This window comes from Coffea eugenioides, chromosome 11, assembly GCF_003713205.1.
Source record: "Coffea eugenioides isolate CCC68of chromosome 11, Ceug_1.0, whole genome shotgun sequence".
Classification (NCBI taxonomy): Eukaryota; Viridiplantae; Streptophyta; class Magnoliopsida; order Gentianales; family Rubiaceae; genus Coffea; species Coffea eugenioides.
The window spans coordinates 4,161,870-4,179,854 of NC_040045.1; the positions used below are offsets into that span (position 1 = coordinate 4,161,870).

At 37.1% G+C, this 17,985-nt stretch overlaps 1 protein-coding gene and 1 pseudogene across 1 annotated transcript; one reads left to right on the plus strand and one right to left on the minus strand.

Annotated features, from left to right (window-relative positions):
* The first annotated feature begins 4,669 nt into the window (after positions 1 to 4,669).
* On the plus strand, positions 4,670 to 8,974 carry LOC113753801 (probable metal-nicotianamine transporter YSL7). Its single transcript, XM_027298045.1, has 7 exons — positions 4,670 to 4,920; positions 5,068 to 5,573; positions 5,739 to 5,902; positions 6,054 to 6,151; positions 6,467 to 6,601; positions 7,243 to 7,432; positions 7,652 to 8,974. Exons 2-7 carry the CDS (start codon positions 5,195 to 5,197, stop codon positions 8,750 to 8,752), a joined length of 2,067 nt encoding a protein of 688 aa, XP_027153846.1. The 5' UTR covers positions 4,670 to 4,920; positions 5,068 to 5,194; the 3' UTR covers positions 8,753 to 8,974.
* Positions 8,975 to 9,400: 426 nt separating this feature from the next.
* On the minus strand, positions 9,401 to 11,778 carry LOC113751839 (annotated as a pseudogene).
* Between the last annotated feature and the right edge of the window lie 6,207 nt (positions 11,779 to 17,985).

The window sequence follows — 17,985 nt, forward strand, 5'->3', positions numbered from 1 at the left end:
TTGTCTCTTTTATTTAGTGTAAGAAATTTATTTTTCTTTTTCATCACCTTAATACCATAAGGTCTATTCCAAAGATGTAAAGAAGTTGGGGAAGATTTTTAACATTATTTTGGTTATATTTTTTTCAAAAATAATTAGTTCTATTCAATTCTTTTCCGAACTTGATTTCACAATTGACTTATTTGAGATGCGGTCTTGTACCATAATATCCTTGGGGAAGTTACCAAATACTTATTATCCTTGTGTTTGTTGTGTTGTAGAAGTATGAAATGTGTGAAAATGGTGATGTACTCAAAATTATTATGAAACTTCGTTTTGTCCATTAGATATTCTAATATGTACTAAATTTATGAGATCGATTTGATTATTGGATGAAATGTGTGAGAATGGTGATGTATGCACTTTAATTACAATATCTCTACCAATATTAATTGGAAAAGCATGTTTTTTTATTGAAAAAAATGTTGATATTAAGTAGAAAATAATTTTTTTTATTGAAAAATAGTTTTTTTTAGGGGCGGGTACCCTATGACCCGCCCCTTTTTTTCGGGTACCCGCTATTCGGGTACCCGAAAATATTAGGAGCAGGTTAGGGTCGCAAAATGGCTGATCCGATATATTAGGGTCGGGTCAGCCAAATCATGTTAGGGGCGGGTACCCGACCCGTGCCCACCCCTAATACGTAGTCCGGTAAGATTAAAGAAGCCTGGTATGGCTTCATACGCCCCCGACGGGTTGCTCGGGTGGTTGTGTAGCCCTCCTTAGGGTGAGACGGCTTGAGTTCGATTCCAAACTCAGCAACCCGGCGTAATTTCTTGTGGATCGGTGGGGCCCACTCTCCTCGGGTTGGGGGACTAGTTGGGTGTAGGCCCAGACACCCCCAACTGAAAAAAAAAAAAAGGTATGGCTTCATACTATTTGTATATTTAGTATAGAGTAGGAATAGAAGTAGAATAGAAAAACACGTTCAATATAGAGTAGGATTACAAGTAGATTAGGAAAGCCATCAAGCTGACAGAAAAAAAAAACCCACTGATTTTCGGCTCGTTTGTAGATGGAGGGTTAGAAAGGATGGTGCTTCTTGAAAGTGATTATGTACAAACTGAACTCATATGGCCTAATTACACCATGAATCAACAAAATGGTAAGATGTGGCTGTATTAGAATATAGACATTTTAGGGAGATTTCGGACTCGGTGATAAGAGGTTCAAAAGGCTAAGTTTATGTAAATTAGAATATTTTGGTTTGCACATACAAGTTTTAATAAATAATACCTTAACCTATGAAATATTAAACAATTTTTAGCTATCCCTTTCACCTTCCCGCTTCATAAATCCCACCCCTTCCTTGCTTAAAAATTTTAAAAAAATAATTTTTAGCAACCGTTTACTGGTACAGACTTGCCTTACCAAAAAAAAAAATTTATGGCACAACACATAAAACATGTCGTATTAAATTGTAATAGATTTAAAACCAAATTATACTCCCTCCGTCCCAAATTTAAAGTCGTTTCTTGGGACTGCAACTTTTTATGTACAGTGGACTATTATTGGCAACCGATGCTTTACTTCCAAATTTACCCTGCTGGAATTGCATTAGTCAACTAAAGTTTTTGTTTTTCAAAGAGTCATAATTCTGTGGGTCCCACCTCAATCAAATGCATCTCTTCATACGTTAAGGACACGCATCAATAGTGGCCTTATAAACTGGGAGTTGTCCTGCACACTCTTCGAACTTCTCTAAATGGGAATAAATGGTGGGTCCTATTAAATTTCTTGGGACTTTTTTACATGTGCACAATAAGGGTAAGAATGGAACTCTGGAAGGGAAAAATTTTAGCATGACTCTAATTTTGGGACAATGAAAAAGGTGAAACATGACATTAACAATGGGACGGAGGGAGTACTAGATTTTAAACCTTGCACTTGCATGGGTTGACATAGTTTATAGCAATTATGAAAAAATTTTAATACTTATCTAGTAAAGAGTGTTTAAACCCTACATCTTGCTTATCTTGCAAGTCCATATTGATTCCACCATAATTGATTAACTAAGGCAGAATTTAAAAAAGAAATAAAGAAGGCACAGCAAGGAATGAACTAATTAACTAAATTAATGTAAATTGGAAGAACTTACACATGCGTTGTACATTCCCATGATCTTTTTGGTACAAAATTAAACCTACATTAGAAAAAAAATCCAATAAATAAAGTACTGTAATTAAGAAGGCATGGAAAAAAGTAAGATTTTATCATGCATTTTATGGTCAACAAAACAACACGCAAAAGCATTGTGTTCTCAAAGATCATCTTATACACCTGAAAAACCTAAAAAGGTCAGCAAATTTTTTTAAAACCCATAGTACTCTACAAGTTACAAAACTGATGTATCAAAAGAATCACTAAATCAGGAGGCATAAAGTTTCTCTAAAAAACTGTAGATGAACCAAATAATATTTGAAATGATTGACATCATTACTGACTAATACATTTTATTACGGCAGGATAGCATCTCAAATTTGGGGTTAATTTGATATGAGAATAAGATTTTCGATTTTGTCAATAAGGATTATTTTATATTTGAATTTTGTCAATAAAAGGTTTATCTATTCATGATAAACAAGAAAGATAATGTTGCATAAAAAAGGTAAATTCTCTTATAAAATAAAGATAAATTCTAATTATAGAAGAAGATAAAAACTGGAGATTATGAAAAGATAAATTTAAAAAGATAGGGGAAGATAAAAATCGGAGATTATAAAGAGAAAAATTTAAAAGATGAGGTGATTCTTTTTTAAACGTAGGTTTTTAGAATATATGTGATTAAGTGGATAAGATATGTCTATCTTGAAAGTTTAGAAAAAGACGATCTTATTAATACTAACCAATTAAATAGGACAACTCAAAAGAAAACTTGACCCATAAATATTGTTCAAGTAGCATGAATATCCGTGCTACGCACGATACTGATATTATTGAAAAAAATAAAAAGTGGGGGTGAATCAAAAAAATTAATTAAAAAATCATATCAACCTAATTAAAATGTAAGATTTGTCTAGCTATAGGTCGAAGTATAATAAAATGTGTGCATCATTCAAAAACTGCCTACCTCCATTTTCTTGAGAATTAAGAGTATGCGAAATTCAAAATTAGTGTATTTTTTACATAGTTTATAAATAGTATTATAAAAAATACATATGCATCAAAAAATTCTACTTTCCTTTGCAATTCTCTAAGATAAGAAGCATCACAATAAAATATGAATTGTGCGTGTCTGTCTTGTAGATTAAGATGCAGGTTACCACGGAAATCTCCGATTTGTATATTACTATTTCACCTGTTTGAAAAGGAAAAGTCATATATAGTACAGAACAATATGTTGAAGTTAAAGGTACATGAAATTAATTACGTAACAATAGTGTCGACCACGTCATTACAATGCATACACACTGTTTTTGTAAAATGACCTTCACATGGCTGTCCGCAATTTTTGCATAGCTCATAGAATATGTTTTCTATGTCAATGCTCTGAATGTAATCAAGTATTTGGAAATATTTAACCTAGTAAGAATGAAATAAGATATAGGCTATGATTATGAATTAAAAAATTTGTTCAATAATTAATTAAAGTGGAGTAATTTTATTATTGGCATGATTTTGAATTTAGGCGCCGTTGAAGTATTTGTAAGTGAGATTCGTCCATGGTGAGAGTATGGCAGGTAGTGTTTTTTTCTTATTATATTTGGTTTGTGTGGATGACAAATGAGAATAAAATGAGTTAGCGATTGTCAATTTTTGTGAATAATTATGAAAGCAAGATACGTCATATATGTAGAATTGTGGGAATTATGGAAATTGTAATTCAAATGGACTTCTTAATTTTTGATATGTGATTTTTATAGTGGTGGATTCCTTATCAGTAAGTTGTTACTATTGATGGTGTTATAAAGTGTCAGATGTGATTTGTAATTTGCAAACGTAATTTGCAGGGGACATGATTTGTAGGGGTGCTTATTATTCATTAGTTAAGGGTTAAAGATTACTAAATTAAAAGAATCTAAAATAGTAGTTGTGGAGGCCAATTGTGGATTTGTCCACCTCGGCACCGTCTTGGGGTTAAGGGTGAGCCCTTTAAACCCTGTTGGTGTACCTTGGGGGGCCTCCTCAGGATTCGAACCCTTGACCTTAAAGGTCTTTGGATTGAATGCCTGGTACCCATTGAGCTGGGTACCAGGCATTCAATCCAAAGACCTTTAAGGTCAAGGGTTCGAATCCTGGGGAGGCCCCCCAAGGTACACCAACAGGGTTTAAAGGGCTCACCCTTAACCCCAAGACGGTGTCGAGGTGGACAAATCCACAATTGGCCTCCACAGTAGTAAAAATAAAGTGTCTGATTTGTTATTTACAAACGTGAATTTATATAGATATAGATATGTAAATATGGTAGGGTATTATTGTATGGGAGGAAAATAATAAATGTATGGTATTTGGTATTTAACGGTGGGAATGAACTGAAATACTGAATGGTTTGGTCATTAATTAATGAATGGTTGGTTGGGTGAATATTAAAGTGGTGCGTTGCATGAAGACGGTGGGGGCGTAGTAGGGAAACAGCAGACGAGGTGGAGTAGGATTAGGAGTCCTCCTGTGTCATTAGATTGGACGGCTTTTGCATTTCTATCCATCCTAGTCCTGCTGCCACCACAACTCTAACAGGTCCAGTGTTGTTGTTCAATATCAATACCTGGGACTTGGTGTGTTGGGTCTCTCCAAGTCCGGGCAGACTGGGACTGGGACTGGGAGTCTTCTTCTTCTTCATCAGGTGGTTTGGTCTTTGCTGGTCCTTTAGTTTAGCATTCAACGGTGCACCAAAAAATTCGCTTGGTTGGTTGGTGGGTGGGTGGGATCCCTCAATTCCAGGTTGGATTTTGTTTCTCCCGAGATTCATTCTCCTTCACGAATCACAACTAGTATAGGGTTACTCTTGTGAGGTTGAGTTTTAATTACTTACCAATTCTTTTCTGTCTCTTCTTCTTATTTAGTAGTTACTTGCCTGGATGGTAGCAGGTATTGTCGCCGTCTGCCGCAATATATATCTACTAATTCCGACTCCCTGGGATTCTGGTCTAATCTTACCTACCCATTGAAAAGATTCAGAATCGCCAGAGGAGTCGGGAAACAACACAGGAGGGACATGGCCTCTCAGGATCATCATGATGATGACGGTACTGATGATGCCTCAGCCGCCTCGGCGGCGGCGGCGGTCAACCCATCCATAGAGCAAGTTTTCAAGAACATGGAGGTTCCTCCGTGGCGGAAGCAGATCACCTTCAGGTCCGTCTTCACCAGCGCCGTTCTCAGCTTTGTCTTCAACGTCGTCGTCTGCAAACTCAACCTCACCACCGGTGTCATCCCTTCCCTCAACGTCGCAGCTGGTTTGTTGGGTTTTGGTTTCGTCAAGTTCTACACCTCCCTCGTCCAAAAATGCGGCATGTTGAAGCAGCCCTTCACCAGACAGGAGAACACCGTCATCCAGACCTGTGTCGTCGCATCCTCTGGCATTGCTTTTAGCAGTATGTATACGCATATGCACGTATCCCCATTCTCATATGTTCGTTAGTTTTTTTTTTTTAAATTAAAAAAAAAGAAAAAGAAATCAGCAACCTGTTTATAAATTGGATAGTGTGAAAATTATGCATTTTTGGAGCAGTGCGAATGAATGAATGAATGTTACTCAGGTGGAACTGCAAGTTATATGTTGGCTATGAGTTCGAGGGTGGCTGCTCAAGCAGATGTTGGAAATGCCCCCATCAACGTCATGAAACTCGAACTTGGATGGATTTATGCATTCCTCTTTGCTGTCAGTTTTATTGGGCTCTTCTCAATAGTGCCCCTCAGAAAGGTGATCATTGATTAAATTACACACACACACACACACAGTCCTTGCATATTATGTCATTATTAATTTGGTTTCTCCAACTTATACCCATGTAATTAATTAAATTAAATAGGAGTAATATTGACTACCGTACTGCATCTTCACCTTTGACCAGATGATGATTATGAAGTACAAATTGACATATCCCAGCGGCACTGCAACCGCATTCCTCATCAACAGCTTCCACACTCCCAAAGGAGCAAAGTTGGCTGTGTATGTGATATCTATCCTATACTCCCATATACTACTATATACTACAAAACGAACTCTTTTCTTTCTTTTTTGACCCTGACCCAACTGTTTTCTCGATTTATTTGTGAAAAAGTACCAAGACGACCGTATATATTATCAGCCACAGGTTGCCTATGTTTTCAACACCAAAACATAGATTAGGCACATATGGAACTAACTGTCTGACAATTACTTTTTAAATCAATTTGTGTACAAGCTTACGTAGTATATATACTAACCTTTCGAATTATTTGTTTACGTAGATGAACATTAAGACTATTCTTTCTTCTGACGCAGGAAACAAGTTAGAGCTCTTTTCTACTCCTTCGGTGGTAGCTTCTTCTTTGCATTCTTTCAATGGTTTTTTGCAGCGGGTGATGGTTGTGGATTCAGTAGCTTCCCTACCTTCGGTCTAAGCGCCTTCAAGAAGAGGTAGTCTTCTCTTCTTTGCATGTTCCACCTATTTTAACTTTAGAATTTTAGTATTTGCATGAGTTTCAAGAAGAGGTAGTGTTGCATTACTTTAGAGAGGTTTCTATTTGCCATTAAGTCATTTATCTAGTAGTTAAGGTTGATATTCTAAAATTAGAGCTTTGGGGTTTAAATCTCATTTTCTTTCTCTTTGTCTCTGCTTCTTAAATCGCACCACTTCTTGTTTAATTTTTTTTTTTAAAATGTGAGATTTCTATTTTATTCTAAGGTCTTATCTAGTTCTTATATTCAATGGAGTTGACACTCTTTTTTTTTTTTGTTATTTTCCCTTTAACTATGAAGAATTGGCATTTCCCTTTTTTTTTTAATCTCTTTCAATTTTCCTTAAATAATACCTAAGAGTATGTCTAAGCCAATAGACAAATAAACATGTTTTAAATAAGATAGCATTGTTTTGAAATTATGTTTGTAAAGATTTCATCTTTATGTTGGATGCTCGATCGCCATATGATGATATAAGGATTAAGAGAGAGAAGTTTGTTAGGCTTTTTTATATATATATATATATAATTTCTCATCCATTTCAGTTGGTGTTGGGATGATTTGATTGATACATAGAGTTTTACTGATATCAACTTCAGGTTTTATTTTGATTTCTCATCCGTTTACGTGGGTGCTGGGATGATTTGCCCATACATGGTCAACATTTCACTGCTAGTTGGAGCCGTTCTCTCTTGGGGGATAATGTGGCCGTTGATTGAGCAAAAGAAAGGCAGCTGGTACAGTGCCGATCTAAAGCCAACCAGTCTTCATGGAATCCAAGGATATAGGGTATGATCGTCACGATACAAATTCTTCTCCTTTTTTTTTTCCTGTTAATACTTTTCCTTTATTCGAGAATATGCATGTCAGGGTAAGTTGATCCACATATACTACTTGGTAGAACTAGTTATGTCGGGCAGCCTGAATATCTTGCAGTATATATTTGCCTTAATCTCGAGTGTTGCTTTTCCCCTTATTAGTATCATTATAAATTTTTGATGAATTCAGGTATTCTTGGGCATTGCTACCATGCTTGGAGATGGTCTCTTTCATGTGGTATACATGGTCGTCGTGACGACCGCAAGCTTCCTGGCTCGGAAGAGGTCGGGTCCAAAAGATTCATCAACAGTTAAACCGGACGAAGATGATGAATCATCTGATTCACAGCTTGCAAACTACGACGAGAAGCGACGGAGAGAATATTTCTTGAAGGACCAAATCCCAAATTCTGGAGCCGCAGTAGGTTATGTTGTTCTGGCAGTACTGTCTATGATAGTGGTACCCATAATCTTCCAAGGACGACTGAAATGGTATCACATATTGGTGGCATATCTGATTGCTCCTGTTCTGGCCTTCTGCAATGCCTATGGCTGCGGTCTCACCGACTGGTCGCTTGCCTCCAACTACGGCAAAATCTCCATCCTCGTCTTCAGTTCTTGGGTTGGTCTTGATCACGGTGGAGTTGTTGCTGGGCTCGCTGCCTGCGGTGTCATGATGAATATTGTGTCAACAGCTTCGGATCTGATGCAGGATTTCAAGACGGGCTATTTGACGCTTGCATCGCCCCTCACCATGTTTTTAAGTCAAGTCATTGGTACTGCAATGGGCTGTCTGATGACCCCTGCGGTTTTCTGGTTCTTCTACAAGGCGTATCCCCTCGGGGATCCCGATGGAGCTTATCCTGCACCTTATGGCTTGATGTACCGTGGGATCGCACTTCTTGGAGTCGAGGGTTTCTCTTCCCTTCCTAAGAATTGCCTGAAATTGTCCATCATGTGCTTTTTCGCTGCCATTGCCCTCAACATCTTGTCTGAGGTCTTGAAGCACACCGAGAAGAAATGGAGGATCTACAGGTTCATTCCGATTCCCATGTGCATGGCCATCCCATTCTACCTCGGAGGATACTTTGCAATCGACATGTGCGTGGGAAGCTTGATTCTCTTTGTGTGGGAGTGGAAGAAAAAACAGCAGGCCACAGTATTTGGACCGGCTGTGGCATCCGGCTTGATTTGCGGGGAGTCTTTGTGGTCAGTTCCTGCAGCTATACTTGCTTTGGCAGGTCTCAACGCTCCTATTTGCATGAAATTTACCTCTGCTTCTGCCGCCTGAACCCTGATCAATTGGCGACAACTACTTACTACTCTAGATGAATTTGGTCAAGTTGTACATAGTTTTTCTTTTTTCTCGTCCCCATTCCTTTTAATTTCTAGGTTTCCTTGCTGGGCAAGGAGATAAGTTGAAGTTACTTTTTACTAGCTAGCTTTGGAAGCTTTATTGACTGTGAAGAGCAGTATACATTCATCTAACTATTAGCGTTATTGGTGACATAATTCAAGCAGAAATTGATGTTTAGATATGGTTTATTTCCACTCTTTTCCACATGATTTCTTAAGTTAATGTCAATAAATTCCATCGGATGCTCCTCGGCCCTTGAATTTTCTTGAATCCTGTCACATGAAAATCGTTGAAACCACAAATTGGAGAACCAAATTGACCATAGAGCTCCAAAAAAAAGGGTTACATATCACAGGAATCTGAACCAAAACACCGGACATGGTGCCTTTGCCGTTGCCTATCGTGAATCTTTCCCTCTCTATGTCCTTTCAATCGCGGGGTCTCTCTAATTGGTTTTGTTAAATTGTGGAGGCGCTCGATTTAGTTTGAAGGAAAATAACTTCAGTAAGTGGTGGACTAGGTACGTTGTTTTCCATCCTTTTGAAGTAAAATATTTTCCTCAGAAATTATTGTCCTCTGAGTTCAAGGATTTATGCAGAAGTTTACCTCATTTCTGCCAGGCATGATTGGCCTTCCTACAAACATCTCCCCTAGAAGACATCCCAATGCCAACTCCATAATCAGTAGAACCCAGAAGAAGTTCTGGAGCTCTATACCATAATGTTACAACTCGGCTTGCTAGAGGCCACTTCGGTTTAGGCCGATAGAAGTTAGCAAGTCCAAAATCTGCGATTTGAAGCATTCTATCTTTATCGATTAGCAAGTTAGATGCTTTAACGTCCCTGTGGCAATGCTGTAGACCTGAGAGAAGCTGCTGCAGCATGTAACTCTTGACCTGCATCAAGAAATATTTAAGTGCCCAATTTCATGAACAAGATATTCTTAATTCTCTTAAGGAAGAATGAATATATCCCACTAGGGCTGTCAACGGGCCGGAATTCATTATTCCGGACCCGAATTACTATACCGGACCCGGACCCGACCCGTTTACCCGACGGGTCTTTTATTATATATTCCGGATCTGGATCCAGCGGGTCCCGGATCCGGGTCGGATCTACCCGAACAAATTTAGCAAAATTTATAATTTCTAATAAAAATGAGAAAAAAAAATATTTGTAAACTAATTTCTAACTAATGCAAAGAAAAAACCAAATAAGAAAAGAAATTAAATTGACTTTATTCAAATACATCACCCTAATCAAATTATATTGATAAATATATATTTTTTAAATTAATAATTCATTTATATCCAGATCCGGGTCTAATACGGGTCGGAATACTATATTCCGTATTCGACCCGTTTTTTGTTTGACAAAACGGATCCGGATCCGGGAAACGGAATTAAATCCCTACCCATATCCGCAATAATTTCACGGATCCGGTCCGAATCCGGATCTAGACCCGACCCATTGACAGGCCTATATCCCACTATCCCAGTCCTGTCATATTCTGTTTCACATTCTGTTTGTGTACTAGTAACTTTTTGACGAGTAATAGTCATTCATTCTTTCTGTAATACAAATTTTTTCAGAACCATGCCTTGTAAATTTTCGAAGTAATATACTGGGAGAACGTTCACTTTAAATATTAAAGTTGTTTATATGGCTCCAAAAAGCTACTCCAAAAAAAAAAAAAAGAAGTTTCTGATGATAACTTGAGTTGCTAAATGCAGATTATCCGACCTGTGGCTCTGGAAGCCTTCCTTCGGGACGAGATATGATTCTGGTGAAGTCTGACTGCATGAAATCAAAGACCAAATAAAGACTATACTATATTCTTGAAGTGGCCAATCCTTCAAGCTTAATAACATTAGGGTTTGATGGTTTCTCTTGCCATAAACTTCACACTCTCTGGTTCTGATGTATCGAAACGGATCTTTTCTAGGGCAACTATTTTTCCAGTGCCCCTATCTAGAGCTTTATAGATGTGCAAAGGCCAAACAAAGGAAAAACGTTATTCAAGATCTTTTCTGCTCCTTCATAGCAATTTTGTAAACAACCATCCATCACCTTCAAAGGTGAATGGGTAGATATGAACAGACCTTGTACTGTAGTACACTTCGTTTCTATTAGAAAATCATGCTTGAAGAAATATAAAATTAAAATATAGCCACACTCAAATGTCCAGGAACTAGAAAGTAACACAGTAATGCCATTTTACTTGAAGAGGACAAAAGTTAGCAACTTTACATGTAAAAGACAGCACTGTACAATAAATGAAGCTTATATTGAAGAAAAACACCATTTTAGTCTTGATTCTTGAACAAATGAAACTCAACTTCCTATTTTATTTTTCTCTGCTGCTGTACTGACCTTTGCAAGTTTATCATAAGAATCAGCACTCTATGGAACCAAGCATGGTTCGAAGTCTCGGCCGAGACCGAGACGACTCGGCCCCTACCAATACGATACCGTGACGAAACGATACCGAAATACTTGACTCGCCGAGAAATCGGCCGAGTCGTCACCGTGACGGATTGACTCGGCGAGTCACACCGAGTCAAGACGAGAAATCAGTCGAGTCACACCGTGACGGATTGACTTGGGCCTTTCTTTTACTATTTTTTAATTATTTTTATTTAGCATACTTTTTTATATTATTAACAATTTTTAGAATATTAAATACTTTAAAATTTGCGTCTCACCGAGACCGCGACCGATATGTCGAGACCGATGTGGAACGTTCCGGGCCGCGACCACAACCGCGACCGTGACTTTGAACCATGGAACCAAGACAGCAAGGACATCTCTAGGAATGTTATCAACAAGCCATTTAGGCCATCCTTCAATGAAATCATCCCCAGCAATCTGCTTAATACTAATCCTCGGCGAAATATTCCCACCATGATCACCTTCTTTCTCACCTTCTCTACTGATTTTTCTATCTTCTCCACCCTCCATTTATCCCAACAGCCACCTTCTCAGCATTGTCTTGAGGCCTCGAATCCCTCTTCAAATCCTTAATATGCACTACTTTTGAACCAACAACAATAACTTTCTGTTCGCGCCACTATTGCCAAAATAACTTCAGTAAGCGGACTAGGTAAGTTGTTTTCTATCCTTTTGAAGTAAAATATTTTCCTCAGAACTAGGTAACATATCTAATACACTAACCAGTCAACTACATCTAAAGGTTTTAGCAGGCCAGTAGCTTTTTCTTCAAGGATTATAGCATGCAGTCAATACAAAGCCAGAAAAAACCAATCAAAAACTAGATACAAACCAAGGGTAGACTCAGCTATTTATACCAATTTAACCCGATAATTAAACAGTGACAACATATAAGTCACAGCACAATTAACAATAACATGACAAGATTAAGACGAATTCAAGCTTCTAATTGTTCATTACGAGAACACCTGCCAGATCTTCAGGTGTCATGATTTCAACAGTCAAACAGAAAGGCACTTAAATAAACAAAACATGGTAGGAAAACTCTCTCAAAAAGGACAGTAGAGCTTTTTGTCTCTAAGAAAAGTGTTGTACCAACCAAGAAGAAAAATACCAAACCTTCTCAAGTGTCATTTATATCTCTGTGAAATCACCAGGAGCTATCCTTTTGGTAGATGCAAGTTTGGTTAACTCTGCAATAGCTTCCTCAATCTCTGAACAGTCTGTAAATCTCTGAAATATCAATAAATACATATAAGCCCTAATAACCATTTTCTTCAATCATGTACTACAAAAGTTAGGAACCAAAACCTTAGGAGCTCTCATCCACCATCACAGAGAAGAGTCAAATAGCTTATATGAGCTTCTCTATCATCAATAAAAAAGCTTTGAGGTATAACAACCTATAAATCAATAGTCCATACAGATGGCCTAGTGGCAGATGAACAAGGCTACTTCCAAAAATACGTTTTTGTGAACATACAATGCAGATGACCGTAGAAGTAACTACAGTATGAAAAGTCATAACCAAAAGTCACATGACATGTTTTCTTGTCCCTATTGCGGCTGTAATTGAAGTACTTGCATGAACTTCTATGATGTCGAATAGAGTTGATTTCAAAAAGTAACAATCCATACCTTATTCTGCTTCCAACTCTTTTTTTCTTAAAAAGTTACACAAAATAAACCATAAATACAAAGAGCAAAAGCTAGAAATGCTGTCTTTGACTTCTACAATGAATATATGTGCGCAAATGAACTTCATGCGACTAAAAATAGAAAGGAATTTTAAGATAGCACTTCATCTGAAGTTTGTAAAAGTAGTATCTCTGATTCTAGTTGGGATGATTTCGATGAGTATATAAGAGAATTTCACACTGTAGCACCTCAAGAATCTGAATTGCTCAACTATTTGGAAAAGGGTCCCAGATTGATGCAAATGCGCCTCAACATGATTTTGATTGTTTGGGTTGGTGAAAGAATAGCAGGATGACATAACCAATATTATCAAAGATGGCAATTGATGTCCTTGCTATTCCCATTACTACAATTGCTTCTAAGGCTACATTTAGCAGTGGAACAAGAATGATCGATTCATAATTTCATATAGAGCCTCACTAGCTCCTAGAAACCGTGAAAATGTTGATGTGTGCTGAAGATTGGTGCCGAAACCTTCATGGAGTCAAAAAGAAGATGAAAGTAAATTTATTTCAAGTTCAAGTTACTTATTTAATTTTTTTTAGTGTAGAAAGTGAAAACAACAAAAGAAATTTTACTTCATATCAAATGAATCTGATAGTTCAAAGGTGCATATCTTGTGTACGCTTTTAATTTGAATGTCTTGTTTTAGAATTTAGCATTTTTTGTACACTGTAACATAGCATGACTGTTGTTTAATTACTTAAAATGTTCCACATTTTAGAAGCAAATTTTGAATGCATAGTTTTGGTCCTTTTGGAAAAAGATCATGCCGGAATTCTGGAAAGGAGCATGCTGTTTGATTGATGAAGTTGAACTTGATTTTAAGTTTGACTGTTTCTTGACATTGACTATTGAAGACTTTAAGTTGAAACTTTGAACTAATTTTGTTTGTTTTATTTGTATAAGACCTGATGAATGATTGGTGATTCTACTATGTTTACTAGGGGGATGCGTGGGTGTTTGGTGCCTGTGTGATGCCCCCACTTCTCCCAAAGGCGAACCCAAGGGTATTCATGGAACGCCTGCCTAACTCTCGCCGGAACTCACTACAATCCGCAATCCAAAAGTTAGAAATACTTCAAATATTTTCAATATACATTGAAAGAACTCCAAAACACAATTAGTTAACCTTCAAGCTTAATACAACTCAAAAGAATATGTACTACAGTCGCCTGCTATACTACAACTTAAAGTCTCCAAACGAAAACAATTTAGTACTATTCGAGAACACTCGATCTTGAACCCTGTTAAGAAAAACAAAAGCGTGGAATGAGTTAAACAACCTAGTGAGGTTCCAAAATACACTAGTATTTCTAATAAATCAAGTAAATTGAGCATAACGCACATACGGTTCAGGATTGCACATTGGCAAATTAGAATGAAACAGTTATCATTGTACAGAAATAAACACACATTGAAAGGAAATGGTGTTCACTTGGAACGATTTCAGTCCACTTCACTTTATAACTCCAGTGATCCCTTCGGTTTGTCTGACCATCACCTTATCACTCCAGTGGTAATACTCGAGTATACCGAAACGGTGGCCCAAGGTTCCAACCTACCCGACCAAACCCAGTCCTGGGTCAAGCAGGTTAGTAACCAAGGGCAGGATCCAGTTCAACTTAAAGCTTACAACATGTGCAAGTAATCAAATAAATCGGTAAACGGTAGTAGTTCACGGTTAACGGTAAAAATTTACGGTTAAACGATAGAAATTTATCATTTTAGTAGGTCGAGTGAGATAAAGTACACACTTGTCTTAAAACGGTGGACAATTTCATAGTAGCAATTATAGCTAGCACTTAACACTTAAACACACAATAACTATGAAGTAAACATGTAGCAAAACTGTTCAAATCACGTACACCTGTAAGGAACACTCACCAATTCAAAATAGGGAGTAAGTGTTCAAACAAGCGTTTAGGTGTCCGCTTCGAGATTCTCTTGAAGGTCCCCTTGAGTGCCTGAACAAATAATAATTGGCTATCATACATTATCGCTTATAAACCCCTTGTCAATCAGGAAGATTGTACACTTGTATAATACCAAGAAAATGTCATGAAAGAGAACCTTAATTACTTGAAAATCGAGACACAAAAGTGGGGTTTAATAACACAAAAAAAATGATTTTCTCCATGAAATCAAGTTTAAAACGGTTAATCAATATTAAAGGATAGGGAAGAGTTTCCAAAAACTCATTTCCCATCGAGTCGGAAAATTTCAGTTTTGCACATCAAATTTAGAAAAATCAGAACTTGCACTCAGTAGGTACAAAATTGAAAAATTTATACCGTTGGAATCTTGGTTCGGAGTACTAAAAGTTCGTAGAAGACACTTTTCTAAGATTCTAAACGGAAAACATCCAAATTTCAGCTCAAAGTGGCTGCTCTGAACAAGCAAGACAGTTTCAGTTATGTTTTTCGGCAAACTTTGGAAATTCGGCAAAATTAACAGAAAGTGAACTAGCCTCTGAAATTCGTAGCACAATATGAATTCCAAACAAGCTTTCGAACATGAAAACAGAACTAAATTCGGAGTCATGAGTATCAAGATATAGTAGTTCAAAGTCGGTAACTTTCACCACTGAAACAGTGAAATTTCCAGATTTGACAAACAAACTTTGGAACATCATTTGGGTATCAAAATAGTTTTAGAAAAACACCAAATTTGGTACAATTCAACTTCCATATGAGAAATACTCCTCTATCAAATTGCACGTAAAAATCGTACGGGAAGATAGTTAACAAAACTACCAAAGTTCAGGAAACTCTCAAAACAAATCTGTCTTCTTGCTTTCTTTTCCTTTTTCAAACATTTTGCCCAATGAAATCAACTCCCATTCTGTCCATTTTTTAAACCAAGGTTTTAGGAACACTTAATAAGCATTTGACAAGCAATGGACATCAAGATTTTCGAAACAAAACGTCCCAAATCAAATCTAACCAGTCGGCTAGCAAGAAGAAAGGGTTTTCCAGATTTGAAAAGCTATCTTTGAAGTGTCATTTAGCCATCGAAATGGCATTGAAAATACACCAAACTTGGTACACTAAATAACTTATCATATCTATGTGAACTATATCTCTACCAAATTTCACGCAAAAAATCACGTGGTAAAATGGTTAACAAATAGCCAAAGTTCGGGAAAATTTCAAAGCAAATCTGCTGTCCGTGGTTCTCTTTCCTTTTCAAAAGTTTTGTCCCACACAATCAACCTTTCGAAACAAAACATTCCAAAACAAGTTTGACCATTCGGCCAGCAAGAGAGAAGAAACTTTCCAGTTTTCCAGTTTTGCTGCAATTTAAAAATCAGGCCATATCTCACTCTATACAAGCTCAAATTAAGAATGGTTGGTGGTGTTGGAAACTCGGTTCCAAAAGCTATATTTCATCAGAAGAAATCATTTCCAAAATCAGTTCACAAGTAGTTCGAATTCAAGCCACAAGTTGCAGCTTTTCATCTCTATTCGAATGAACAAGCTGAACAGAACAGTCGACTTTATCAGTTCACTGCAGTTCACACAAAACGAACTAGACAGTGATTTTTATACTGTTTTAAAGCTAAGAATGTCTAGTTTCAAATGCCGTAAACGACACTCAATTTTGACTTTTGTACAAAGAGTTATGTTCAATCACAGATACACTGTTCAGGCCTTCGGATGACCATTTCCAGATTTCTTGCAGTTTCATAAATCCAAGTTTTGCTCAACCAAATCAAATGATTTTTGGTAGACATTTTATACACACCATGTACAACATATATCAACCAATTTCACAGCCAAATAACCAACAAAAATTTGAAATTCAAGCAAGAATAACAACAGGGCAGATTCGGCTATCTTGCTTCCTCTCACGGTTTTCTCTCTTTCTTTTTTCTCTTCTAGTTCCTTCTAGTAAAACAAATCACAAACACACTAACACACTCATAAACATCATGGCACCCCTCATTTAACCAATGTGGGAGCTCATAGAACCCACTTCAACCAACCAAATCCAAGCAACAACAACAAGAAGGAAGCTACAAGCTTCAAAACCAAGAAATGAAACAAGAAAGTAAAAGCTTTGGTGGAGGTGTTTATACCTTCAAAGCTCAAGATGAAACCATAGATGAAACCAGAAATTTTTAGCCGAAACTCTCCAAGAAAAGTGCTCAAGATTGGTCCTTACTCCTAGATGAAGTGTTACTCCAAGTTATTTGCGATTTGGTGGAGGTTTGGTGAGTGAAATCAAGCTAAACAAATGGAGTTTTTCCTTCCCTTTTTCTTTCTTGTTGGTCTGGCCGAAAATGAGGGAGTGGGGAGAGAGAGATGAGGGTTTGTTTGTGTGATGAAACTTGGAGGGAAAGAATGAAATAGTAGCCATAAGTGTTGGGGAAAAAGTCAACTCTTAATAGTGTCCAATTGGGGTTTTGTACTACCACTTTCTCTCGGGTTTGATTCACTTGTGCACTAAACCTCCAATGTAACTCCTTTAACACTATAATTATTCACTCTTAGTATTCTAGTATTAAATGCTCAAATCTCTAATTAGTCGCGCGGTGTGACTTTCGAGAAATCTTCGACGCGCGAGCGGTAAAAGTTTACTTTAAACTCACTCACATCTAATCCCTCAATTAAATTTTCTTAGTCTACTATTGATCATTCTTAATTCTCCAAAGCTAATGTACTCTCGGATCGAATTTACCTCAAAAAACGTGTATTCGCTATTTCTCGCTAAACGAGCCATAGAAAAATTAAATTTGCTAACTAAACGTTTTAAAATTATAAAAGGGACATTTTTGCATACAAATGGACTTAAAACGGATGAAATAAATTACCTGGGGTAAATGGGTGAATAAATAATTAAATAAACTAGTAAAATAAAATAAAAATAAGAAAAATTTTGGGTCCTCACAGCCTGTGACTAAAGAGAATTTTTCAGTGGTTGAAGTGAATATTATTTCCATATTGACCAAGAAGTTATTTTTGATCAAGAACCTATCGCTATATATCATCAATATTTTTGCAAGGTGAGCAAGTG